The following is a 27,868-nucleotide window of genomic DNA, read 5'->3' as shown; positions in this document are numbered from 1 at the left end:
ATGGAAAAAACACAGGATTGCAAGTCAGAAGTTTTGAGTCCTCATCCTAACTGTTGTGTGAGTTTGGTTGGCAAGTCTCCGAACCTCTCTGGGCCTCATCCTCGTTGTTGACTGAGTGAAAAGATCAACTGTTCTGGAATTCTAGCCCATAGTTACGCCTCTCAGAGCCCATAAACCCTCTGAAATTGCATGCACAAATTTTGCACATGCGAACATTTTTCTGGAGAAAGGAAGAGAAACCACAGCCTTCATTAAATCCTCAAAAGGTCTGTGGGTCAAAAATAGTTAAGAATTAAAAAAAAAAAGAATTACTGGGCCAATGGATCTATAAGTTCCCTGACTTTCTATAGTGGAGTATACCAGTGTGATCCCAGTCCTGCAAGTTTATGTGTTTTAGAAGATTTACTTATTTAGATTTTCATGGATGTATAAAGTGATTGGTTTGTTCATTTGGTTGTTTTTTCCATTTATTAATTAGATATTTATGAAATACCGCTTATGTGCCAGGCACTGTCCTAACACTGGGGTACAGCAGTTAACAAAACGGACAAAAATCTCTGCCCTAATGGAACTTAAATTTTAGATAAAATCAGATAGAAACAACCTAGTAAAACATATAGTACATCAGTTAGTGATGACGGGTTCTATGGGAAAAAAAAGAAGAATTGGAGAATAAGGAATGCTGGGAGTTGGGAAGGTGATTTGTGATTTAAAATAAGATGATCAGGGAAAGCTTCACTAAGATGACAACTGAACAAAGATCTGAAGGAGGTGAGGGGTGAGCCATGGGATACCTGTGGGAAGAGCATTCCAGGTAGAAGAAACAGCAAGAGCCCAAGGCAGGAGCTTGTTTGAAGACGAGGAAAGAGTATATGCTACAGGCCATTTGAGGGTACAGTACACTAATCTAAAAGATTAATGGACCATTAATTTAGCTAATTAAAAATTAATTAACTAAAAAGATGGGGTTCTTTTTGGTGATCCAGCTAAACCACCAGTGATGTGACAAGTACAGGGGATGCCAGGTGCAGGTACGGTACACTGCAGTCCACCCCTGGCTTAAGCCTGTTTCGGGGGCAGGGCTGCATCAGGGTCTACAAGTAACGGAGAGCTCCTCTTTCCTTGCAGGCCACAGAGATGCTGGTTCACAATGCCCAGAACCTCATGCAGTCTGTGAAGGAGACTGTTCGAGAAGCAGAAGCAGCTTCAATCAAAATTCGAACAGATGCTGGATTTACACTGCGCTGGGTTAGAAAGACTCCCTGGTACCAGTAGGCACCTGGTTGAACCTGGCTAGACAGAATGAAATGATCTGAGTCCCAGGAGCCACCCCGAATTGCTGGGGGGTTGAAAGCCACATCGTGGCCTGACATAACAGAAAGGAATGGGGCCTCTTCACATTAGAAAACATTTATACTTTTGTCATGGACACTTTGAAATGTGTCTCTGTATAAAGCCTGTATTCTCAAACACAGTTATACTCGTGCACACTCTGTTCCAATAGGCAGACTGGGTTTCTAGCCTATGGACCTCACATAAGCTCAGAATCCAAGAGTGAACACTAGCCAGACACCCTGCTCTGCCCTTGTTCCCTAGGGGACAGTTCCCTCTCTGCTTCCTTTCCCCTATTCTTCCTGCCAGGCTCCCAAGACCCAGAGCCCAGGCAAGTCAGTTAAGAAGGAAATCACTGTGCCTCCAAAATTTGTTTTGGGTTTTCCATGTTGCTGCTGACCCTGCCTGCCTTCCCTGGCTGGGCTACCTGGGTCCTTTTCAGAAGTGAGCTTCGCTGCTGCAGGGGAAGGTGGCCTCTGGGGGAGCCCCAGCATATGGGGCCTGGACTCACTTCCTGCCCTTCCCCAATTTAATCCTTCTAGTTTCCCACTGTACCAAACCAAATTTTACTCGTCAGGAGGAAATCACAGAATCACATGATTCTGTCTTTACTGTGCCCCTGAGCAATGTCTGTGCTAGGGAAACTTCCTGTCCTATATTCCGCCTCGGCCTGCCAAGGTAGCCATCCCACGTACACACTGTGTGTCTTGGTGCTCTCTGCCACTGGAGGCACAGAGTGGCTGGGATGTGGCCCTGCCCATCCTTCCAGCAGGGCCATTCCCAGGCACTCCATGTTTTGTCACTGCCTGCAGAGGTCTGTGCTGAGGCCTTATCATTCATTCTTAGCTCTTATTGTTCTTTCTGAGCTGAAATGCTGCATTTAATTTTTAACCAAATCATGTCTCCTCCCCTGGCTTTTGTATTCTTCCCCCACACTCTTCCTAAAGAAGATTTTTAAGATATGTATTTGTTCATCTGTAATTCTGAAAGATCCTTTTTATCCTTTTGAAATTCAGTCCTAAGAATTGGTGCTTGCCTCCCAGGAGTGTTTAATGGAAAGGCAATCCTATCTGAAGGACACGTCCTACCTAAGGGACAGTGGTACTTACAGACTGGAATTCTGGCTGTTGGGGATGAATCAATGGGAAATAGTCCTCATTAATTCCTACCTCTCTCAACCAACTACAACCAAGCCCCTTGCATCCTCTCCTCCCTCCCAAGTACAACTGTTCAAGAGAGTAATGGGTATAATATTTAATTATCACCGTAATAAGTTTCCTATTAGCAAAGTGAGAGAAGGCAATTTTTCCTTTTTTGCACTTATCACTGCTGTCTAAGCATTCCCCAGCACGTGAAACCATATTTCTTCCCAAAGCCAGAACTGGATGAGTAAAGGAGTAAGAACTTTTGCCTGAATGTCCTTCCTTCGCACCTCCAGTGTGTGTTAGATCCAACACTGAATGTGTAAAACTTAAGTTGGTACCATACACTCAGGCTTCCTCTATTTCCTTTTAACTGATAAAGATTATTTTCAAGGCCCTCAGCATATTTGTATAGTTGCTTACCTGATATAAATGCAATATTAATGCCTTTAAAGTATGAATCTATGCCAAAGATCACCTTTTATTTTACTAAAGATTACTTAGAGGAAATACGAAAAATCATGTTTGTTCTCCAAGTTCTTCCAGCATTTTGAAACACTGGTTTACACTTTATGCCGATGTGCTTTTCTCTAATATCAGTGCTCAAGACACAGTGAAGAAATTAAAAAAAAAAAGATCCCTGAATGATGATTAGAGACATCACCACTAAGAAACTACATTTATAATCTAGGATTTGTTATATGCAAATATTTTCTGCCTCTTCTTTTGTTCTGTTTAAAACAATAAAGTGCATTTGTATAAATAATGCTTTAAATGATGGGTATGTTATTTTAGCAGAACTTTTAGATCAAGTTTCTCCTTTGTTTTGAAGACTAGCCAATAAAACTAATCCTCAAGATCTGGAAACTAAAGATTTTTATTTAATCCAAATGTTGTACTGGAAGAAGTAGAAACCAGCAGTAGTATATTTACTTAACAAGGATCTGTGTAATAAAGGACAACTTTGGGGATTATACACTAGAAGAAGTGACAAAGGTTAACAGTAGGAGAAAGCAGCCAGATGATGTGGATCATCCCCTGGTTGAAGTCATCTCTCTTCATCTTAGAAGAGTCTAGCTATTCACGGAGACCATCACTACCCCATAAGAAGCTGAAGCTGTTACATGTGCAGGAATACCACAGGTCTGTTTTACATATTGCAAAGCTCAGACTAGAACAATAGGGTTGTCAGGGATCCACCAGGGCTATGATGCAGAGCTAGCTTTTGGGCACATGTTCCTCGTGCTTGAGGAAACACTGACTAAAGGAGTAGGTTCTTGGAGAACAACTGGGACATCAGTTTTTGCCTTTCTAGATCTGAAAGGGGTAAAAATCAATCATTAAAGGGTGATCGGTAGTGCTGCTTTAACTCACAGAAGTTGCTGACAAGGGAGGCAGATTCCAGCCTGCTTGAGTTAAAGGGAAATGTCCAAGGCTACTGAATTAGCTCAGCAATATCTGAAAACAGTAGTCATGGTCTCATTTTTGCTGCTCACCGTATGTTCATTGGTGCTGCCTTCCAGCTGCATTTCAGTTTAGTTGTTTTCTCAAATCAGATAACTCTAAAGACAATAAGACCAGCATCTTCCCAGGGTTCTTCTATAGCACCACTTAAGGAATGCAACTATCACATGAATTCCCTTTGAACAAAATGATGGTGACTCCTTTATGCGGAAAATGAGCATCTACTTCATATGCTCTTGGAATATACTCCTTTAAGAATTTAAAAAACAGGTCTATTCTGGGATTAGCTGGAATTCTGTGCTTAAAAAATATCCCAATAGTACTACGTATTCATAGATCTTTGTTATTAGTAGGTGGTGGTGGTAGGGAGAGGAAGCTTGGATCAGTCTGTGGCCAGAAGGGTGATGCTTAGAGAAAGTATACATGGCTGTTAATATACTGCAGTTAAGAGAGGAGCACTTGGAAGTGCTTGGCAGCAACCCTCACACCTTGTGTAATGATAGAACAAAATCTGATCATGTTCAGCCTGCTGTGACACTGAGGCATGCCCATTTGAGAATGCTCAATCAATAGTCAAGCTAAAAAATCAACTTGTTGCTTTCATCTTTTTATTGACAGTATAGCCAGAGCTAAAGAAAGGATTTACTAGATTCAAATTAATAAATACAATAATTTAATTGTAAAAGGAAACAGTCTACTTGAAAGTTTTAGCAGAAATTGCTTGAGGCAAGGGACTCTTGGCATACAATCTGCCTGTATATAAGAGAATACAGCACAGAAAAAAAATTGGACAGTCCAGGTACAGATGGTTGAGATTAGGGATTGTGCAGAAAGAAAAGCAGATGTACTGATTGCTCTTTCTTTTGAGATATGAACTCTGAAAAGACATTAAAAATGAAAAGCAATTGAACTGGGTAACCAGCCTTAGGCAAAAGGAATAAATATTTGGCAACATTTTTATTTAAGCTGCCAAGCTGATACTGGTTACCCTAGAAATACCAAAGTAGCAAAAAGTAATCTTTCCTAGATGAAAGGCAGGCTGGATGCCCTAGGCAAGCAAAGGTAAGAATGCTGCTGTGTAGTGGGCTCCCTCTACCAGCACCAACCACTAGCCCTTGACAGCAGAATGGATGAGTGTCAGGGCTATCCTCAGCATGATAAGGGAAAGGGAGTTATAAGTTGAGAAGAGTGAAAAGAATGGAGTCACAAGGAGAAGAAAACTAATAGCATAAGTAAGAACAAGAAGGAAACATGAAGAACAAGCACTTATATCGTAACTTTCAGCCTTTCTCCATTCTTCATGTCTAATAAGGCAAAATAACTGGGCAAAGACTTGTAAGCCAATGAAGTTGAGTGAAATGATACAACTGTAGACCAACTTGCCAACCCTGATGATCAACACGGTTTCATCAACGTTACTAAGGATTTTGTTTCTGCCTCAATATAATGTACCTCCACATACAGTAGAGACATTTAAGTACTCCAGCGACAATTATGGCAATAGTTTCAGGAAGGAATCTATTGACTATAGCCTTGGGAAGAACACAATATGAAAAGGGAGTTCCCCCTGAAAACAAGGGCTGCGGGCAAATTCAAGCCCTTAAAAACAACAATAAAAAAGATTAAAAAAAAAAAAAAAAGACTGATGATACTGAGGCAGGTGTATTTTCCTCCTTTCACTGAACTGGGGCAAGAGGCTTTTAAGCTAACTATGGTTTAAGTCATATTGGATAAGCTTTATAAAACATGAAGATGGCAAAGGTTCACTTAAGTTTCTCTTTTACTACTTTAATTTGCTTAAAATCTCAAATGCTTGTGCTTGCAATAACTTCCTAAAAGCAGAAGTAGTGTTCCCTTTTATGACCTTAATAAAGCATTCACCCCTTTGATACCAATGATTTTTACTGTGCGAACAGCTGAACCAGTGCCACAAAACTGAGATGGTACTTACTGCAGCAAGGTCCCTGTAAATCAAAATCTGAGCTTTACATAAAAATCTTATTTATAAAAAATACAATACCAAGTACAGTGAGAATGGAGCATGGAGCAGCAGTGCTCCCTGCCAGGGCCATGTGGAAGTGGCTTTTGCTACAGTGCTTGCTTAATGGCACAAGTGAAAAGCTGAATAAGGCAAACACTTGAAGAGGCAGTTTTCTGTAAACTTCTCGGGGTGGGGGAAATTTCCTCTGTTGGGACAGATGCTGATTTGGGATGGCTAAGATCAAGTGTGACATTTGGCTGCACTTGACATATCACATTACAAATTAAGACAGCTCCTGCTGGCTGAGACCAGTTCACTTGTTTTAGGAGAGAGGCTATCTCTGTAGCCTTCTGCCTTTACTGTTACAGTGTGCAGCCTCCAGCTGGTGCCCCCCTATAGAGGAAATCAACTCCAAAATTTTCCTAAGTGAAAAGATACAAAATAAGCTAAGTCATTCAAAAGTTACCTTAGCTTAAAGCTCCTTAAGAACCCTACACTGATTACTAAGCAACTTTGTTAGTGGTGTGTAGCTTGACACAAATGCTTTAACTAGAATATGTATTCCCACCCACTTGGTACCTAATAGTAATAAACTGTAATGACACTTGGAAAACAAACACATCTTGAGGAATTTTGGCCTCTTCTCATGTCCTCACTTGGAACTTTCCAGCTTTCGTGACATATTTGACTCCTTTAAATGGCTTATATTTCTCCCCATACATGTCCAAGCGGTTTACTTTTAAGCCTGTGTCAAAAAGAATAGGTAAGGAAAGGAACAAATGATTATCCTGGTCACACCAACCACTACAATATTTGTTTAGCAATGAGCATTACACAGTAAATCTGACATTAACCAGTGTCCCTTTCACCATTTAGAAGCAATGTCCCTTCTACCATTCACAAATTATAGCACTGTGGGGGTATGGTTTTAGTTCAGATTCCCATGTGGCCAAGGAATGTCTTTTAAGGATAATTCTACTTTCTGTGAGTATGAATAACTCCTTCTTTGTTACTTCAATGAGGGTGGGGGCGAAGGGAAGCTGTGTGAAATAAGGTGCTCTCCAAAATCATCATACCTGAGAGACTGGCCCCATAGTACAGTGTGAAAGGCAAACTGGAGCTGTTGCTCTTTCTAGAGAAGGAATGTTAGTTACCCTTCTAAGCTCCTAATAGTTGACCTCAGCAAAACCCAATTACCTTTAAACACAAGTCAAACTTTTCTTTACCTGAAATAGCAAGCTGCTGGATCTTGAACTGTATGTTGAGGCTTGGATTCTCTTCTGGCTTGGGTGCTCCAGACTGTAAATTTACCAGTCCTTTAAGACTTGGGAGCTTTTGTGGAGTAATTTTTCCTACATCCCATGTTAGTATCTTAAAAAGACAAAAAAAAAAAAAAAAAAATCTGAATTTATTAAAGACAAATGTACAAAGACAAGGTTCAAAGTTCTGTGCAAAATGAAGCACAGTGTCTTGGAAACAAGAGACCTAAGATCGTCACTAAGTTTTACCACTAATTAGTTCTATGATTTTGGAGAGTGAGGATAGAGAACCAACATCTACTTTTGGATATAGCACTATGCTTACCACTATTCATAAGTTATCTCATAGAAGCCTGTGATGTAGACTTTGTCTTCATTTACAAACAAGGAAACTAAGGCTCAAAGGTCAAATGACTTGCTCATGGTCACATGGCTAGTTAAGAGACAAGGTTGGGATTTGAACCTAAGGCTATCTGATTTCAAATGTTCTTTCCACTATACGACCTTCACTGTTTCTCTTTGGGCCTCAGTTTATTTTTCTGTAAAATGAGAAGACTGACCTAAATTGGTGTTTCTAAACATTTAGCTGTGGAACCCTTTGTTCAAATGAAGTCTTTAGTGTAGATGCTCAGTAATAGATGAGAAAGTGGAACTGTTATGGTTGAAGCCGGGGTGAAGGGCTAGGGATCTGAAGCTCCCCCTTTCACTTCTCAGCCCTATGTGGTCTCTGTGGATGTTCTTCGAATCCTCAGGACTGGATTAGACGATCTTTAACATTCTATGATTTTATTAAAAAATAAGGCATTTCATTTATCAGGCAGCTCAATGACTGTTGCTGAAAAGAATCATATTTTTTACCCCAAGCAAGAAGCTGAGAGAAAATCATCTTTTACAGTTTCTCTGAAAACCTTCTGCTTGAGGCATGTTTATGTAGGATGAGGAAGCAGCTTTCCTAGCAAACATCCCCTGTGGAAGAGTATGAAACAATGCTTTTAAATTAAAAAAGAAGAGAAAGGTCTTAAGGATAAATTTCTACAAAACTTTCACAATTAATAGACTAAAATGATATCTGCTTATATCCATATAATGCTTTTCTCTTTTTAAAAAGCTTTTACATCTTCTTCCTCATTGGAGAATGAGTGAGTCTCTGGATTATCAATGGATGAGTAAAGGCACACTCTGAAGAGGACAGAATGAGTCTCACTTTTTTGTTCTACTCAGCAGCAGATGCAGGATTCCATCCACAGCCAGTGGCAGAAGCACAGCACAGTATGCTGTCTAGGTTTTGTTAGAAACTTTCATTTTAACTAAGACACTAAACCCTTTCCTCTGCCCCCCCACCCTCCCAAATCACAAAATAAACATTGCAGCAACACTTGTTCACTCTTGATTTGAGGTGGCTGTACCTTGGTAACTGGATCAAATGTATAGCTGCCTTGTGTTGGTGTCAAGTTCATATTCAGCACAACTTTTGGCATGTGAACTGTCACTGTGATTCCTTCAATAGTTTTTCCCATATTCTGCTTTGGTCCAATTGTAATATCAAATCTGCCACAAGAACTGTTCTCCTTAAAGCTGATGCTATGTTTCACATACACTGGTATTGCCACTAGACTAAAAAGAGAAAGAAAGAAACAAAAGCACACACACACACACGATTAATGGTATGAGACAGCTCTGGAGGTGGCCTGCAAACCTCAGTCCAGAGTATCCTACCCTGTCTCTAACTCCACTATAGGGCCCTATACCCCCAGAACTGCAGATTCAGCATCTACACCAGGGTGGGGGCACTGAGTGCAGCATAGTGTTCTGGTCCCACTGCGCTAGGAATTATCTAATTTCTGAGCAATAAGCATACAAATCAAGATAGAAATCTGAAACTTAATTATAGTATTAAAAGTTGGGGCAAATAGCCCTAGCTTAAAGAAATGAATTAAGATCGCATAGAAAGATAATTTAAAGTTATACAAACTAAATAAAGCAGTTTCTATGTGGTAAAAGCCAAGAAACAATTCCTCTGCTTTTGAGTCCTGTCCTGATGTTACCCAAATACCTTCTGGTATTTTCAAGGGACAAACCAGCTACAACCCACAACACTAAATCATTCATTTAAACCTCAGTGCAGAGAAGAATGACTTGACACCAATTAGTTGGGGGATGTCCTGGGGCGCTACAGGTACTTTTGTCAGTGATGACATCTACAGACCATAGTAAAATTATGGCACGGGTTCATGGTTTTGCCCAGGTTACGCATGGTCCAAAACGCTTGCTCTCAGGTACATATTTTACTATCGTCTTATTTACTACTACTCTATACTCTTAGATTCAAGGGACACTGATTATTTTAAACACATATTTTCACCAGTTCTTCCTGAGTCTTCTGGTGAGCCATGGCTATAAGGGAGCAATGATGAATTCAAGTATCCAACTGTCAGCATGTTAACAGGGAAAGGTGAGTTCTACCCAGCACATTGATATATGACGGCAGATTCTGGTTGAAGCATCAACATACTTTTGTGAGCTGACACGATATGATATGAGTCGGAAATTTCCATCTGGAGGAATAAATGACAAAACTCTTTCAGATTCCCAACGCTTGAACCGGATGCAGGGGTGGAAGCTGACATCATCTAGAAGCCTTGGGTTCTGCCAGGAAAACAGAAGACAGCTGCATTCATAGACTATAACAAATATGGCAGCTCTACTCAGAGATGAGAAATTAATATGCTCCCTAAAGATAAAGCAATCATGTAAGGGTTTGTTATTATAACCACATCAACACAACATTAGAGTTTCACAATGCTTTAAAGTTTGCAAATATTTTATATACATTATTTTATTTAAATTTCCATAACTCTATGAGATAGAAAATGTAAGTAGTATCATTTTCATTTCATGGATGAAAAAACTGAGGTTCAAACAACCCAAGGTCAGGACAAGTTAGTGGCAAAGACAGCACCAGAACTCAGTTCTCTTGATTGTTCTTAGTAGTGTGTCATGCCAAGTCTAAAATGATGCAAAAGATCAATACCTTTTCATATCAGCAAAGCAAATAATTCATACAAATGCCACTGCAGATCTGCAGAAGCCAGCCGGCTATTTAAGCCACTTCTAGCACACTTAGGCAAAGACCTCTCCTCAGCCTTTCAAAGCATAAAGGCCATGGTCATCATGTAAGCTATTGTTTAGGGAAGCTGTGCTAGGAATATTTCTGAAATAATCCTGGCAATCTAAGACACAAACGTGTCTCAGTATTTATCATTTTATTTAGTAATTCATATGTATTAGGCATGCAAGGAGCTACAGAACAGGAGAACAGAACTTACCATGAAAGAAAGAGAAAGGTCAGGCATTCCAGATAGCTTAATGCAAGCATCAATGACCCCCTGAATTTCTGCAAAGACTGTAGATCCTGAAGAAAAAGATAAAAAGGGCGATAACATTACTGGAATCTGCGTCTTTACTGGGGCTATCACTGTATCTGAAGTAATGGAGATGCCTCTTGGGTGTCAGACATACGGAAGCTTTGCACATCTATTAACAGGTCAGGGGAGAGAGGATCCATTACACCAGTTCAGACAGCTTCTTCACTAAGTGCTGTGGCCCATACCTAACTTTGATTGGAATATGATAATTCTAAGGAAAATCATACCTGTCTCTATTTTTATAGAGTCAACCTTGTAAGACTGCTAGATATGAAGTTAAAATATTTTTAACAGAATTTAAAAATGAGGCAAGTTTATCATGAAATGGACTAAGCTATATGTTAACTTTTAAGAAATAGGAGGCATTATTATTATTCTGTACAAAAGAATTTGATAATGAAAAGGGCACTCACTGAAGAAAAGATATTGGCTATAATTCACAGTAACTCATTTTCACACACCAACTAGCTGTGTGACCTTGAGCAGATTACTTAATCTTCTGAGCTTCAATTTCCTTATGTATAAAATGTGAGGGTTGGACTACGTGTTTTAAAAAAGAATTTTTAGGGTCGGCCCTGTGGCTTAGTGGTTAGGTACACGCGCTCCGCTGCTGGCGGCCCGGGTTCGGATCCCGGACACACACCGACGCACTGCTTCTCCAGCTATGCTGAGGCCGCGTCCCACATACAGCAACTAGAAGGATGTGCAGCTGTGACATACAACTATCTACTGCGGCTTTGGGGAAAAAAAATAAATAAAATTTAAAAAAATAAAAAATAAAAAAGAATTTTTATGATTCTGAAGAGTACTATTGTTTTGTCTGGGGTCTTTACTAGATGTACTGCACATAAAGTAGTAGCAAAAGTATGGTGTACGGTAGACATACAATAAATGTTAGAATGAATAAATAGCAAGAGGGAGAGGTATATAGGGTAATAAAAGGCTTAAAGTACGGCAGCATGAGATCTGATTTACAAAGGTTTGGCATCTCTCAAATAGTGGTTATGAAAATTATACGGAACCTCTGGGCAAAATAAACAGATTTTTAACCCATTAGAAAACAAATACCTTTCCACTGAAACCATACTGCCAAGGGATTTCAATTTCCTGTTCAACTTAGGTCAGCTGAACTGTTTTTCCCCAATAAGACCATATGCACACAATTACCTGATTTATCTATAATTGCATCTATTTCTTCAACGACATCAAAATAGGCTTCATTGTTTGTGTACTTGACCCCTGCCCGGCGCCATGGGATGTTGGACAGCTGCCCAGTGGGGAGTGTGTCCCCAACATTACTACTGCCTAGAAACCAGAAAAGGTGAAAGCAAAGCTAATGTATAAAACGGTCATCAGAAAAGCTATTAACAGAAAAAAAAATAAATAAATGCTTTAGCTGCTTCTTTAATGTTTGCGTTTTTCTTCATTGAAGTTGTAGATGGTTTCCAGAATTGTCAGAGACATATCCATACCAACACGATCAAATTTCTAGGAGACAGAAATAGGCCATGTGGTCCTCCATCTGCCAAACCAGGTTAAATTCATTTACTGATCTTTTGCTTCCTGTGTGCTAACAGTAACCTAACCTAATTCCAGTGGCTCAACAACAGAATCTCATCCTGCTGCCACTGATGAAAAAACAGGCTAGTTGTTTCAAAACCTTCTGCTGATAAAATGTCTCCACTGAGAATACAGAGTGATAACTAGGCCCTTTGGTATTCAGCTTAAATTCTACAAGAGATGCTGCCAGGCAGGCCTCAGTGGAGTAACTGGATGAAGAACATACTCTGTCCTTTTCTCATTTTAAGGTCAGCCCACCCATATGGCTGCAACATGGCTGATGTTCAATATATGGCTAATTTCCTGGTAAATGGACGTAGGTCTGAAAATAAGTCCGGTTGTCCAAAACATACATCCTTGAGCTGTGACATATTTAACATTTTGATTTACATTTCCAATTCAAAAGTAGTAGGTACTTAACAACAACAACATGTGGAAAGATCAGAAAAGTGGCTAAAAAGAAAAATCTATCTTCCTATTACCAAAATACAACTACCATTAACATTTTGGTATATTTCTTCAAACATTTCCCTTATAAACTAGGGTACATTTATTATTCTTTTCTATTTTGATAATTTTGCTTTTTTCTGATTATATTTTAAAATATAGTTGCAATCATACTATATATACAATTTTGTAGTCTAATTATGGTTGGTGTTCCTGTCTCTAACCTGTTGCCTTCGAGAATTTTCTAAAAACACTGTTTCCTTTAATCTTCCTGTTCAAAACTTTCAATGTTTCCCCACTGGCTTTAGGATAAAAGCTAAATATTTAGCCTAGCATTCAAGGGCTTCCTCAATTTAACTTTTTAATTTTCTCTCTCACTATTCAACTAAAAAATAGCTCCGCTTCTGCTAAATGGGTTAATACAACTAAGTTTTTCACTCTGTGTGTGTTTTCTCTCATACAGGCCCATCCATCCACAAAGAATGCTCTTATTCCTCCCTCTCTTCCTAAATTCTATTGATTCCTCAGGGCCCTGCCCTAGGGCCACCCGCTACAGTTCAGGAGGAATTACTTCATCTACCGAACTATTCTCTTGAACTTTATAATGTATTGCCTTACTAATCTATATTATATTTTTTAATTCTATATTTTAGTAACTTTTTTCTGACTATAAGATGTGTTTATTTTGGAAATTAGAAAGTATAAAGCAAAAATAAAGATAATATGTAGTTCCTTGGCTGGAAAAGATCATTGTAAACATTTTAGAACTTTTTTGTCTGTATGAATATTTATGTATAATTAAGAGTAACTTTTTTTGTTCCATTTGATATTATATCATATGTACTTTCCAGTGTCACAACATCATCTACAAAGTATGGAATTACTTTTCAAAATCTTATACTGTTACTTATGTATTTTAATTTTTTTTCCAGTTTCTCATCCAGAGTGTAAGTTTTAGGAGCACCGATGCTCCATCTTATCTGTCCTTGAATCTCTCCTTACAATCAGCCTTGCACAGAGCATGAATGAAAAGCTGTTAAATAATCACTTTCTTATAGGCCTCTCTTGCCCCATTTTTTAGGTCAGTCAGTGCACTTGGAGAGGCGTTTACAGTGGGGGACAGTACAGTTGGAGCAGTATGTAACATTTCATAGAAATTCTTCTCTAGAAGACTTTAATATTTTCAAAAGAATATTGTCATCTGGAGTACTTAATTTTTAGCTATACTGAAGATTTAAACCAAAATTGGAAGCTTATAACACAAGTACAAGGCCTACAAATAATGCATGAGATCTCTCTCTTTTTGTTTTAATACATCTTCTGTATGTATAAAACAAAGACTTGGAGGAGATAGTACGTAGTCTGTGGTGGAGAGTCTTAAATTTTCTATACTCTAGTAATTATGAGGTAGCAGCCTAATGCCAGTTTTAAAGACTATTTTTGGGGCCAGCCCGGTGGCGCAAGCGGTTGGGTGCACGCACTCTGCTGCAGCGGCCCGGGGTTCGCTGGTTCGGATCCCGGGCACACACCGACGCACCACTTGTCAAGCCATGCTGTGGCGGCATCCCATATAAAGTGGAGGAAGATGGGCACGGATGTTAGCCCAGGGCCAGTCTTCTCAGCAGGGAAAAAAAAAAAAAGAGGAGGATTGGCAGATGTTAGCTCAGGGCCAATCTCCTCACAAAAAAAAATGCTATTTTTAAATTTTTTTTCCAGCTTTATTGAGATATAATTGACGTAAAACACTGTATTAAGTTTAAGGTACAGGGGCCGGCCCCGTGGCTTAGCAGTTAAGTGTGCGCACTCCGCTGCTGGCGGCCCAGGTTTGGATCCTGGGCGCGCACCGACGCACCACTTGTCCGGCCATGCTGAGGCGGCGTCCCATGTACAGCAACTAGAAGGATGTGCAACTATGACATACAACTGTCTACTGGGGCGTTGGGGAGAAAAAGGAGCAGGATTGGCAATAGATGCTAGCTCAGGGCTGGTCTTCCTCAGCAAAAAAAAGAGGAGGATTGGCATGGATGTTAGCTCAGGGCTGATCTTCCTCACACACACAAAAAAAGTTTAAGGTACAACGTGTTGATTTGATACACTTATATACTGCAAAATGATTACCACTATAGCATTAAACACCTGCATCATATCACATAAAATAATACTATTTTAAATATTAAAATGCCAGTCTATAAATAGATTAAATGCTCTTCTAAGTAGCCTCATATATTCCTTTTTTATTTTTTCCAGTATTATTGAGATATAATTGACATATAACATTGTATTAGTTTAAGGTATATAACATAATGATTTGATATAGGTACGTATTGTAAAATGATTACCACAGTAAGTTAACATCCATCACTATATTGGCTTCTTTAGGATTAACTGGGACAATTTATTCAGCCTTATTATTTAGTGTTAAATAATAGTAATAATGTTGTTGTGGTCTTGTAGAAAAACCTATAATAAAAGAGTAATAACCAAAAGCTCTTTATCATTTATTTAAGGCTAGCCTCTTTCGATGAAAAGAAATATATATCCATTTTAACGGTACCACTAACTTTAACTCCAGCCAAAATGGACTACCTTAAGAATCTGCCAGATCATAACCAAGAATGAGGTGTTGATAAAGTTTTCATTGCTCAGTTCCTAATAGAGTATGTTTTCACCTTACCTGTAATAGAGTTGACGACAGAACGTAGAATTGTTGGTGGTTTAATCAGTTCTTTCAAAATGTTAGATTCAGTAGCCAGTGGAAATCCATTGTCTAACATTTCTTCCAAGAGCTCATAGACTATGACCACATTATCCTTAATTGCAGCCTCCGAACACTCACCAAAGTAGTCCTAACAAAACATACATAATATTGCACAACGGAAGCCATGAAGAAAGGCTTGCTAAACACTTTTTGTTCTGAAGGACAAACTTAGAGTAGTATAATTCATTGTTTAAGATGAATGTAAAACGGAGGGGAAAACAAACCTACAGTACTATATACTATTCCTCAATATTTTCTTCATGCTTTTAGATTGAATTGAATTCCTATTATATGTTATGCCAGAAGTACACTGAAACATTAAACAGAATGTGAACAATAAAATTCATTTGCCCTGATTAGGTACCCCAAAACACACAGATAAATTTCAAATTCTTTGATATATTCAGCAAGACAAGAGAAAATAATAAAATGTAAATACTAGATTTCATAAGCAATAAAAATCTTGAGACCATTCAGAGAACTGTATGTGGAGGGCATTATTGTTTCCTGATGACATAATTTGCAATACATATAAAAAATAAGGCTTCCATGACCATGAGATTCTTCTGTTCTTCTAAAACAGTAAATGAAACAGCCATGTGTGCTACTGTATACCCTACAAAGAACAGTTTATGAACTTATGCTTAGGTGAAAAGAAGAGAGAGAGACAGACAGACAGACAACATACCAAAAGCTGGGTAATAAAAGAATATAATCATGTGTCCTACCTCTACCTAACTTGGGTAATTTAAGACCAAAAGATTTGATGAATAACCAACCTGAAAAGTGTCAGCAACTCGATGTAGGAACTCAATTACAAAGAGAGGTGGCACTTCAGTCTGTATGACAGACACAAAGAAGAGCTTATCTCGGTAGATACTGATGAGGTAGTGATGAGGTGTTGAAATGACAGGTGGTACATTTTCAACATCAGCAGCTTTCTCTTGAGCTTCAAAGAAATAATCACAGACAGACTGGCTCACAACACTCTTCCAGTGCTTCTCCAGAAATATGTCACCAGAACAGTTTATGAGAAATAGACTGTGGATCATTTTCTGGGGGAAAAAAAGTTGAAATTTAGCATACATCAAAAAGTATCCTTGTATTATCCTGACACCAAAACTAGAAAAAGGCAATACAAGAAACCACAGACCAATATCACTTAAGAATATAGAGGCAAAAATCCTCAACAAAATACTAGCAAACTGAATCCAGCAACTTCTAAAAAAGATAATAAACCCTGACCAAGTGAAATTCATTCCAAGAATGCAAGGTTGGTTCAACATGGGAAAATCAATCAACATAATACACAATTTTCATAAAATAAAAGACAAAAAAACACAATCATTTCAAAAGGTGCAGAAAAATCATTTGACAAAAATCCAACATCCTTTGGGGCCGGCTGATGGTGTAGCGGTTAAGTGCATGCATTCCGCTTCAGCGGCCCCGGGGTTTGCAGGTCAGGATCCCAGACACACACTGATGCACCGTTTATCGGGCCATGCTGTGGCAGCATCCCATATGGAGTGGAGGAAAATGGTCACGGATGTTAGCCCTGGGCCAATCTTCCTCAGCAAAAAGAGGTGGATTGGCAACGGATGTTAGCTCAGGGCTAATCTTCCTCACCAAAAAAAAAAAAAAAAAAAAAATCCAGCACCCTTTTATGATAAAAACACTTAACAAACCAGGAATAGAAAGAAACTTCTTGGGGCTGGCCAGTGCCTCAGCAGTTAAGTGCGGGAGCTCCGCTTCAACGGCCCATGGTTCACTGGTTTGGATCCCAGGTGCACACCAATGAACAACTTGTCAAGCCATACTGTGGTGGCATCCCATGTAAAGTAGAGGAAGATGGGCACGGATGTTAGCCCAGGGCCAATCTTCCTCAGCAAAAAAGAGGAGGATTGGCATCAGATGTTAGCTCAAGGCTGATCTTCCTCACAAAAAAAAAAAAAAAAGAAAGAAACTTCTTTAATCTGATAAAGAGCATGGGCCGGCCCCGTGGCTTAGCGGTTAAGTGCGCGCGCTCCGCTACTGGCGGTCCGGGATCGGATCCCGGGCACGCACCGACACACTGCTTCTCCAGCCATGCTGAGGCCGTGTCCCACATACAGCAACTGGAAGGATGTGCAGCTATGACATACAACTATGTACTGGGGCTTTGGGGGAAAATAAATAAATAAATAAATAAAATCTTTAAAAAAAAAAAAAGAGCATGTATGAAATTCCCATAGCTAACATCATATTTAATGGTTCAAGACCAAAAGCTTTCCCCTTAATATCAAGAACAAACAACAATGTCCACTCTCACCACTTCTATTCAGCATGGTACTGGCGGTTCTAGCTAGGGCAATTAGGCAAGAAAATGGAACAACAGGCTTCCAAATTGGAAAGGAAGAAGTAAAACTAACACACACACAAAAATGATTAGAGCAAATAAATGAGCAGCAAGGTTGCAGGATACAAGATTAATATAAAAAATCAATTGCATTTCTATACATTAGCAATGCATAGTCTGAAAATGAAATTGACAAAATAATTCCATTTGTGAGAGCATCAAAAAGATTAAAATACTTAGGATTAAATTTAACAAAAGAAGTGAAAGACTTGTACACTGAATTTTATAGAACATCATTGAAAGGAATTAAAAAGATCTAAAAAATGGTAAGATGTTTCATGTTCATGGTTCGGAACACTTAATATTGTTAGGATGGCAATACTCTCCAAATTGATCTATAGATTCAATGCAACCCCTATTAAAATGCCAGCTGCCTTTTTTGTGGAAACTGACAGACTGATCCTGAAATTCACAGGGAAATGAAAGAGACCAAGAAGAGCCAAAACAATCTCAAACAAGAAGAACAAATTTGGAGGACTCACAGTTCCTGATTTAAAAACTACAAAGGTACTGTGTGGTACTGGCACAAGGACAGACATATAGATCAATGGAATAGAATTAAGAGTTCTGAAATTAACCCTTACATAAACGGTCAATTGCTTTTTGACAAGAATGCCAAGACCATTCATTGGGAGAAAGAATAGTCTTCTCAACAAATGGTATTGGGACAACTAGATTTCCACATACAAAAGAATGAAACTGGACCTCTACCTCACACCACAACGGTTTTTTTAGATATGACACCAAAAGCATACGCAACAAAAGAAAAAACAGATAACCTGGACTTATTTCAGAATTAAAAACTTTTGTGCTTCAGAAGACATTATCAAGAAAGTAAAAAAACAACCCAGAGAATGAGAAAATATTTGCAAACCATATGTCTTACAAAGGACTATTATAAAGAATTCTTACAACTCAATAATAAAAAGACAAATAACCCAATAAAAAAAATGAGCAAAGAATATGAAAACACATTTCTCCAAAGAAGATATATAGACAAATGGTCAATAAGCACATGAAAAGATGCCCAACGTCTTTTCAAAATATAAATCAAAATTACAATGAGATAACACTTCATACCCACTAGGCTAGATGTAATCAAAAGGCGGACAATAACAAGTGTTGACAAGAATGTGGAGAAACTGGAACCCTCATACATTGCTGATAGGAATGTAAAATGGTGTAGCTGCTCTGGAAAACAGTTTGAGTTCTTCAACAAGTTATAGAGTTACCAAATGTCCTAGCAATTCTACTCCTAGATATATACCCGAGAGCACTGGAAACATACGTCCATACAAAAACTTGTACACAAATGTTTCTAGCAGCATTATTCATAATAGCCCAAAAGCGTAAACAACCCAAATGTCTATCAATTGATGAATGGATTCATCAACTGATATGAACAAATAATAAATATTCAAACAATGGAATATATTCAGCCATAAAAAGGAATAAAGTACTAATACATGCTATAACATGGATGAGTCTGGAAAACATTATGCTAAGTGAAAGAAGCTAGACAGAAAAGGTCACATATTGTATGATTCTATTTGTATGAAATGCCCAGAATAGGCAAATCCAAAGAGATAGAAAGTAGATTACAGGTTGGCCAGATGGGCAGAAATGGGTAGTTACTGGTTGTGGGTTTGGCGTTTGTTTTTTTTTTGCTTAGCATGCTTAGCCCTGGGCTAACATCTGTTGCCAATCTTCCTCTTTTTTGTGTTTTTCCTTGAGGAAGATTAGCCCCAAGCTAACATCTGTGCCAGTCTTCCTCTATTTCATACGTGGGTCAGCATGGCTGACTAGCTGTGTAGGTTCATGTCCGGGATCCAAACCCGCAAAGCAGACAGCACTGAACTTAACCACTAGGCCACAGGGCCGCCTCAGCATTTCTTTCTGAGGTGATAAAAATCTTCTGGAAATAGAGATCATGGTTGCACAACTTTGTGAATATACTAAAAACTACTAAATTGTACACTTCAAAATGAGTGTTATGGTATATGAATTATATCTCAAACTAAAAAAAAAGTATTCTCAATACCTTGTGACATATAAATCCACTCCCAGATGGATTAAACAGAAATGTGTACAAATGTACACCAAAAGCATGTATAAAAATATATTTGTAATAGCAAAAACCTGTGACAACTCAAATCTTTACTAATAGTACAATGGAAAAATAAAGTGTAGTGTATTATAAAATGGAATATCATGTAGCAATGCAAATGAATAAACTATGGCTACATGAAACAAATATGGATGAATCTCACAAACACAATATTGAACAAATAAAGCCAGACCCAAAAGGATACATACAGTATGATTCTATTTATATGAAGTTCTAGAACAGGCAAAACTAATCTATGGTTTGAGAAATCAAATGGTTTCTTTTATGGAGGGGAGTGCAGGTAGTGACAAGAAGGGCATTGGGGTGGTCTTCTAAGGTGCTCTTAAGGTTTTATTTCTTGATCTAGATGATGGTTACAAGTTGTATTCATTTTGTGATAATTCATTGGGCTTTATGTTATGACTTGTATACTTTTCTGAGTGTTAGTCATGCTTCAAATAAACACTTCTTTGCCTTTGCCATATGGGGGACAGTGGGAAAATGTCTATTACCTTAACTTGTTCTTTTCTTTGATATGGATAACATCAGTATCAGGTGTTTAGTGGTCCATTCATTCAAAATTATAGTACTGTATGATAAATGTAGCCTAAGGAGAAAGAATTTAAAATCTATGAATACAGTTTCTATTCATGAAGATAAATTCCAAGACGAAAGACTTTTCAGAACGGATCCATCCAATTCTGCTGACACAGAAAACAATGACATCAACCTGACCAGTTCTTTTTAGAGGAAGTCATTTATTTTATGAAAGCAGCTGACATTTAAGGACTATCTGGGGGCCGGCCCCGTGGCTTAGCGGTTAAGTGCGCGTGCTCCGCTGCTGGCGGCCCGGGTTCGGATCCCGGGCGTGCACCGACGCACCGCTTCTCCCGCCATGCTGAGGCCTCGTCCCACATACAGCAACTAGAAGAATGTGCAGCTATGACATACAACTATCTACTGCGGCTTTGGGGGGAAAATAAATAAATAAATCTTTAAAAAAATAAATAAATAAATAAAGACTATCTGGTGCGGGCCGGTGCCATGGCTTAGCGGTTAAGTGCGTGTGCTCCACTGCTGGCGGCCCGGGTTAGGATCCCGGGCATGCACTGACACACCGCTTCTCCAGCCATGCTGAGGCCGAGTCCCACATACAGCAACTAGAAGGATGTGCAGCTGTGACGTATAACTATCTACTGGGGCTTTGGGGGAAAATAAATAAATAAATAAATAAAATTTAAAGACTATCTGGTGGGACTGGCCCAGCGGCGTAGTGGTTAAGTTCATGCGCTCCGCTTTGGCAGCATGGAGTTCATGGGTTCGGATCCCAGGTGCAAACCTACAGACGACTCTTCAAGCCATGTTGTGGCGGTGTCCCACATACAAAATAGAGGAAGCTTGGCACAGATGTTAGCTCAGGGCTAATCTTCCTCAAGCAAAAAGAGGAAGATTGGCAACAGATGTTAGGTCAGAGTCCATCTTCCTCACCAAAAAAAAAAAAAAAAAAAAAAGGCTTTCTGGTGATGATTTCCCCTTTCCATTTGGCACATGTTCAATAGTTATCAAGTAAATAAAATTAATTACTAAGATGTGTTTTAGTAATTACTGTATTAATGAAATGTAAATGCTGTTAATAGTTAGGGTTCCTGTTTATTAGAAACAAAAAAATGTTTCTTTGTTCAAAGCCATCTCCATTTAGCCCAGCAATCAATTTGAATTGGCAGCAATAAACCCTGACATCTCAGGGTTCAGACCTACTATATTTTTCCAGATTACTATCCGAAACCTGCTAAATTTTTCTACTTCATCTAGTCAGATGCATTGTTTAGTAGGTTTGCTTTGTGGCAGCATTATATTTCTATCTGGGTGTTAAAATAGTGCCATTGCAATACATGGACCTGCTACACAGAACCTACTGACTTTAATTATAACCTCTGCTGATACACTTTTCTTTTTTAAATGAAACAGGAATATCCAGTGATTGGATATGCAACTAAATTTGTATTATGATGCCTTTTCTTGGAATAAAATCTTCATCCGAAATATAAAGTGTGGTGTAAAGTAGAACACTGTAATCAACTCAGTGAGATCAAGATTTGAGCACTTCAGGTGAGCCAGCTATGGAATATGGCATCCTTTGCAAAAATTAATTTTCAGTTCCATTCAAAGTGTTTTATTCATTAAAGATAAATGAATTAATAATATCTAACATGTATTGAGTACTTATTGTGGGCCATATACTATGCTAGGCACTTTACTTACATTAGCTCATTAATTTTCACAACTTAATGCTATAAATAATGCTCTTATTCTCCGTTTTACAGATAACAATAAAGTCTCGGAAATGTTATGATACTTGTCATACAATAAGTATTGGAGGTAGGATTCAAACCCAGATCCAATTGAATCCTGAGCCTCTGTTCTTACCTGCCTCTAGATACTAATTATTAGGAATACAATCTAATGCAGCACTGTCCAATAGGATTTCCTGTAATGATGGACATGTCCTATATTGTGCTGTCCAATGTAGTAGCCACTAACCACATGTGGCTACTGAGCACTTGAAATGTGGCAAATGCAACTGATGTATTGAAGTTTTAATTTTAATTAATTTAAATTTAAATAACTACATGTAGCCAGTAGTTACCATACTGGACTGGGCAGGAAATGTGCTGTTTGAGCTAATAATTTAAGAGGAAGAACTGAAGGATATGCTTCTTTTTAGTTAGAAGCCAAAACGTGGGGGCCAGCCCCGTGGCTTAGTGGTTAAGTTCGGCGTGCTCTGCTTCAGTGGCCTGGGTTCGGGTCCTGGTCATGGACCTATATCACTTGTCAGCGGCCATGCTGTGGCAGCAACCCACATACAAAATAGAGGAAGACTGGCACAGATGTTAGCTTATGGTCAATCTTCCTGAGCAAAAAAAAAAGAAGCCAAAATGTGTTCTAATAAATTATTTAGAGCAGAAGTTACATTTAAAAGAGCTGATATAGGGCCGGCCTGGTGGCTTAGTGGTTAAGTGCGCTCCGCTGCTGGCGGCCGGGGTTCGTATCCCGGGCGCGCACCGACGCACCGCTTCTCCGGCCATGCTGAAGCCGCGTCCCACATACAGCAACTAGAAGGATGTGCAGCTATGACATACGACTATTTACTGGGGCTTTGGGGGGAAAAATAAATAAATAAAGTCTTTAAAAGAGCTGATATAGGTTATCTTCTTAAACCATTCATCCTATAGGAAGTATAGTTCATGTGGATCTGTGGTACTCCACTGCCACAATATACCCCAAAAGAGCTGCTTGTTCTTGAAGCAAGGGACTTTGTAGTTTCTTTATTTTAGGAGTCAGATTTCTACTCATCCTCTTAAACTGGTGAAAAATTCTTTCCAGGAAAAGTTTCCCCCAAAGTTGTTTTCATTGGCCATAGTTCAGGTCTCAGAAGAATATAGTAAGTTAAACCAGCCATCTGGATTTAGTGTTATCCTTAGTGCTGAGATGAAAGCGTAACACTTCTTGTTCTCAACAGTGCTCAGCTTTAAAACACATCTTAACTTTCTATTATAGGAAAATAGAGCTTATTTCTTCTCTCCATATTATAACTAAGGGCCTAATGCATATAACAATTAAATAAATACCACATGCTGCAGTGTAAATTAGCCTGTTTCTTTAGCTACTTATCCTTTTAGTAGCTGCAGGTACTTCTTTCATTATTTTAATAAACTTTCTAGGAAAGCTACACATTCACCATCATCATAACCATCTTTTTGTTCTTAGCGACTTTTGAGTCAGAAAACAGAATTCTCTTAGCTTATTTTAAAGCCACTTGAGAGAAACTGTGTTCAGAGGTAGTTCCATCAGGGCTTTGACTGCAGTTTAAATACTTCATAAATCCTCTTTACCAAATGTTGAATACACTCATCCTGATGATTCATAAGCAATGCAATTACAATAGTCAATATATCCTTGGAAGATAGTGTCTAAAAAAGAAAATGTCTTCCTTCTATATGTAACAGAATGTAAGCACAGGAGGGCCTATTTTCAAGGTTAGAGAATGAGACCAGAGAAGAATCTAGCTCCTCTAATTCTCAGCCAATATTTTGGCCATTTATTCATTCAACAAGTAGTTTTGAATACTTTTTACATATTAAACAATGGGGATACAAGGGTGAACAAAATAGAGTCCCTAAACTCACAGCATTTAGAGTTCAGCAAAGAAGGCAAACAACTTAATACAGTAAGAGGCAATTCCTATTATGATAAAGGAAACACAGTGTGCTATAGAAATTCACAAGGCTTCGAGGTGAGAGAGAACACAAGAAATCCAGTAGAGATGTAGCAATTTTAGAAGGTGGAGGGAAAAGGTGAGCTGAGACTGGAGAAGAAGATAAGCAGAGATTGGTTCACCTCATTCTCAGTGCAACATAAAGTCATTTCTTATAGTGTTAGGTAAGGAATTCATGCAATCCAATATACAGTTTTAAGAAAGACTGCACTGTGGAAATCGGATAATAGAGCAACTGGATATTGTGACACCAGTTGAGAGATGAGTTATGGTGGTAGCCTGGACTAGAGTGTTGACAGTAGGGATGGAGTAAAATGAAAAGATAAGAGAGTGGGTTAGCAGTTAAGTGTGCGTGCTCCGCTATTGGCAGCCCGGGTTCGCATCCCGGGCACGCACCCACGCACCGCTTCTCCGGCCATGCTGAGGCGGCGTCCCACATACAGCAATTAGAAGGATGTGCAACTATGACATACAACTATCTACTGGGGCTTTGGGGAAAAAAAGGAGGAGGACTGGCAATAGATGTTATCTCAGAGCAGGTCTTCCTCAGCAAAAAGAGGAGGATTAGCATAGATGTTAGCTCAGGGCTGATCTTCCTCACAAAAAAAATAAAAATAAAAAGAAGAAGAAGAGATAAGAGAAATATTTAGGCCTGCGCAAAGATTAGGTGGTAGAAGGGGAGGAGATGAGAGGGAAATGAGGCATTTAGCCCTGGTCCTGTATAATCTGCCCCAATTCTGGATATATTTGACCCAAATGGATATATTCAAAAGGCTATTGTATATATAGGTCTGGTGCTTCAGAGAGAAGCCAAGTTGGAGATAGATTTGTGAGTAATCATGATTGTTTGTTAAGAGGAATTGTAACTACAAGAATAAAACTACAAAGAGAGAATGTGCATAGTAGAAGAGAGCCTATGGAAGGAACTCCAACATTTGAGTAGCAGCTGAGTCCATAAAGTGGGCCTAAAAATAAAAAAACTAAGAAGATGTGGCTGAAGAGGGATAAGAAACAAAGGGGGGAGGGTAACGGTTTGTAGTAACTAGAGTGTGTTACCAGAAGATTGGAGTAGTAAACATTTCAAATAGCACAAAGAGTTAAAGCTACAAGAAGAACTGAAAATGACTGTTGATTTAACAGTGTTTTTCAACTTTCTTTTCATTATTGCCTGCTAAGGGGACTTGTCAGACTTCCCTTCATTCACACCCCTCCTCCATAAAATTTTAATACCACCGAATATATATCTGTATATCTCTTTACATATTGTAAATATATCTGTGCTTTATACATAAAAATAGCATGATTTTTTTGCCTCACAACAAGCAATATTTGTCCCTACTGAGAATGTATGATTTAACACATAGAGGACATTGGTGATCTTAGTAAAAATAGTTTCAGTGGTAGTTCAGTACAATGATGGAAACAAGATATACTGCAGTGGGCTGAGAAAGTGGGAAAAACAGACATACGGAGAGTAGATGATATATTCAAGAACTCTAGCTGTGAAGGGGATGAAAAGACAGGAAAGTAAATGGGAGTGGTTCATAAAGGAAGAATATTTTTAAATACTGAAGGAAAGGTGTGAGTAAAGGGGGAAAGGCTAATGAGGAGGAGAGAGGGAATAAGTGAAAAAAAGAGGACCCTGAGAAGACAGAAAAGGATGGTATTGGGAGACTAAGTGAAAGGATTTGCCTTCCCTAAGAAGAAGGGACCCTTTTTCTTCTTTAAAGAAAAGGGGAGGTTTGTGTATTCGGTTGCAGGAAGATGATGGCTCTATTATCTCTGTGTAATAGGAGAGAAGGACATTTGTAGAGGGAGAGAGAATTCCTTTTCTCTACAAATATCATTTGCTACTCATAAATTGAGATATTATAGAGCTACTTAAAAACATCTGGTCTGCAGGGAACTCCAATAGTATATTATGTTGAATGTTTAGAAATATTGTAAAAATCCTAACATTCAGCAAGAAAAGTTAATCTTATTGTAAAGAGAGCTTTCCTACTAAAGATATGTAAATTTCAGGTACTTCTTCACTCACTTCATTCCTCCACTTTTCCCATGGTCTCAACTGAAAGTGTCCTCCTTTCTTTCCAAAACCAATCCACTTGTAATTTTGATCCCATTCCCTTCCCTTTTTTCCTAGGTCTTATCTCTCTTGAATCTTTAATCTTATACATTGGTTACTTGTTTTCTGCACCAAAACATAATGTGCCTTGTATTCTTTAGAAAAACAAATCCCAAACCTTTTAGAGACCTTGCCACCCTCAAAACTCTTTTGCTTCATGCTCCAAATGAAGAAGGATTAAGTCTACACTTGCAGCCTCTCCTCTCAGTAATCTACTCTATTTAAAGCAGCTCTCTCAAGTGGCCCAATGACTTCCTAATCATCGAATCCAACGACCCATTTTCAGACTTCAACTTCCTCCTTTGACCCTTGCAGCATTTCACATAACTGATAACTTTCCCCCAAACAAAACGAACACTTCTTACTCTATTATGTGAAACTTCACCTGATTTGGTCCTCACCTTGAAAATTTCTTTCCGGCTTACTTTCCAGGCTTTTTTTTTTTTTTCTTTTTAATCTTTCTACCATCTCCACTTAAACCACGGTTTCAAACTTGATATATCCCAATTTTATAGTGGCACCACTTTCTTAACCTGTAGGCTATAAGCTTCAGCTTCAACCCAAATCCACCAAATCCAGCAAGCCACATCGCTCATCACTTTTCCATACTCACTGCCACCTCCTCAGTTTAGATTTCCGTCACCTCTCTTCTAAGAACTGCAACACCCTCTTCACTGTATTCCCCACCCCAGGCTCATCCAGGCGCCACCCTCTAACAGGACGTCCGCTCAGGTCAGTCAGAGGTTTTGTCCTCCACAGCAAAAGCCTGGGGCTGAGGTCCGAGTCGTCAGTACTCCAGCTCATTGTGGGTGACAAGACTTTTTCCCGAGCCAGAGCACGGAGAGGGACCCCAAAGAGCTTGAACCTCTTGGGCCTGGGGCCGGAGAACCCTGGGCTCCAGGTGCACCGCTCCCTTCCGGCCCTCCTGGCAAGGAAGCCCGGAAGGCCGGGAGGGAGGAGCGGTCCCGGCCCACAGCACCAGAGATACTCCTGCAGCCCAGCCTGGGATCCGGAGCCACAGCTACTCAGCTTACTCCCCAGTTTTCGAGCTGTCCCCTGTCCGCAGACTCCCCTCCCCTCACACTCACCCCAACACCTGGGCCTGTCAGTGATTCGGCGCCGGGTCCTTTCCGGACGGAGGCTGAGGAAGCTTCGAGGGCCGTGAGGACCCCGCAGGTGGAGTGCCCAGTAGATTGCCTTACTGACAGCTTCAAAGAAACCACCTCGTTCCACAGTCTTGAAAAGATTAAACAAGCGGGAAGACGGTGAATGAGAAGAAAGATGTCTCTTGATGTTTAAGATCTAAATCTTCTAGATCACCCAGAATCTAGAAGAATGGGCGATTTCTGACCATATGGACTCAGGCGCTCATGCGCAGCCTAACTCAGTCTGGGGTCCCCCTACTGTCCGGTGGGCGGGGTCAGGAGGGCTATGTTTTAGCCAATTGGTGCAACCGACGGGTAGAGCCAATGGCTGTGGGTGGGGGAGGCACGGACTTAGAGGAGTCGGGAGGGGCGGGGTTCGGAGGAAAGGAGGCGGTGATGCGAGGAGGGGGCGGGGCCAGAGAGTCGAAGGGGTGGGGCGTGGGCTGGAGCTT

The 27,868-nt window shown here is 39.4% G+C and overlaps 2 protein-coding genes across 5 annotated transcripts in view; one reads left to right on the top strand and one right to left on the bottom strand.

Annotated features, from left to right (window-relative positions):
• VCL (vinculin) overlaps positions 1–5,584 on the top strand; it is a 104,427-nt gene extending 98,843 nt beyond the window's left edge. For both annotated transcript variants that reach the window (XM_058543132.1, XM_058543131.1), the window contains one exon: positions 1,129–5,584. In XM_058543132.1, coding sequence (XP_058399115.1) covers positions 1,129–1,275 — 147 coding nt within the window. In that variant the 3' untranslated portion in view covers positions 1,276–5,584. The remainder of the gene's footprint in view (positions 1–1,128) is intronic.
• On the bottom strand, positions 4,530–27,632 carry AP3M1 (adaptor related protein complex 3 subunit mu 1). Of its 3 annotated transcripts, XM_058543134.1 has the most exons (10): positions 27,360–27,632; positions 20,383–20,477; positions 16,148–16,423; positions 15,285–15,456; positions 11,771–11,908; positions 10,505–10,590; positions 9,691–9,824; positions 8,585–8,792; positions 7,146–7,290; positions 4,530–6,664 (listed from the first exon to the last, which is right to left on the bottom strand). In XM_058543134.1, the coding sequence occupies exons 3-10, from the start codon at positions 16,418–16,420 to the stop codon at positions 6,564–6,566; spliced, it is 1,257 nt and encodes a 418-aa protein (XP_058399117.1). In that variant the 5' UTR covers positions 16,421–16,423; positions 20,383–20,477; positions 27,360–27,632; the 3' UTR covers positions 4,530–6,563. The 3 variants fall into 3 exon arrangements, with proteins under 3 accessions (XP_058399117.1, XP_058399116.1, XP_058399118.1); XM_058543133.1 differs by lacking the exon at positions 20,383–20,477; XM_058543135.1 differs by lacking the exons at positions 20,383–20,477; positions 27,360–27,632 and adding an exon at positions 26,673–27,202.
• Positions 27,633–27,868: the final 236 nt, after the last annotated feature.

The sequence above is a fragment of the Diceros bicornis genome, chromosome 6 (assembly GCF_020826845.1).
Source record: "Diceros bicornis minor isolate mBicDic1 chromosome 6, mDicBic1.mat.cur, whole genome shotgun sequence".
Classification (NCBI taxonomy): domain Eukaryota; kingdom Metazoa; phylum Chordata; class Mammalia; order Perissodactyla; family Rhinocerotidae; genus Diceros; species Diceros bicornis.
The sequence above is the reverse complement of the archived record's forward strand: the minus strand, read 5'-3'. Positions and strand labels throughout refer to the sequence as shown.

Bases quoted from the DNA above. Each gene is read 5' to 3' on its own strand.
- AP3M1 (XM_058543134.1), bottom strand. From the start codon at position 16,420: ATGATCCACAGTCTATTTCTCATAAACTGTTCTGGTGACATATTTCTG. The intron at 9,825-10,504 runs GTAAGTTCTGTT...TTTTCCTGGCAG, and splicing joins ACCTTTCTCTTTCTTTCATG to AACCCAAGGCTTCTAGATGA. The intron at 6,665-7,145 runs GTAAAGAAAAGT...TTTTTGACACAG, and splicing joins CCAGCAGCTTGCTATTTCAG to GCTTAAAAGTAAACCGCTTG.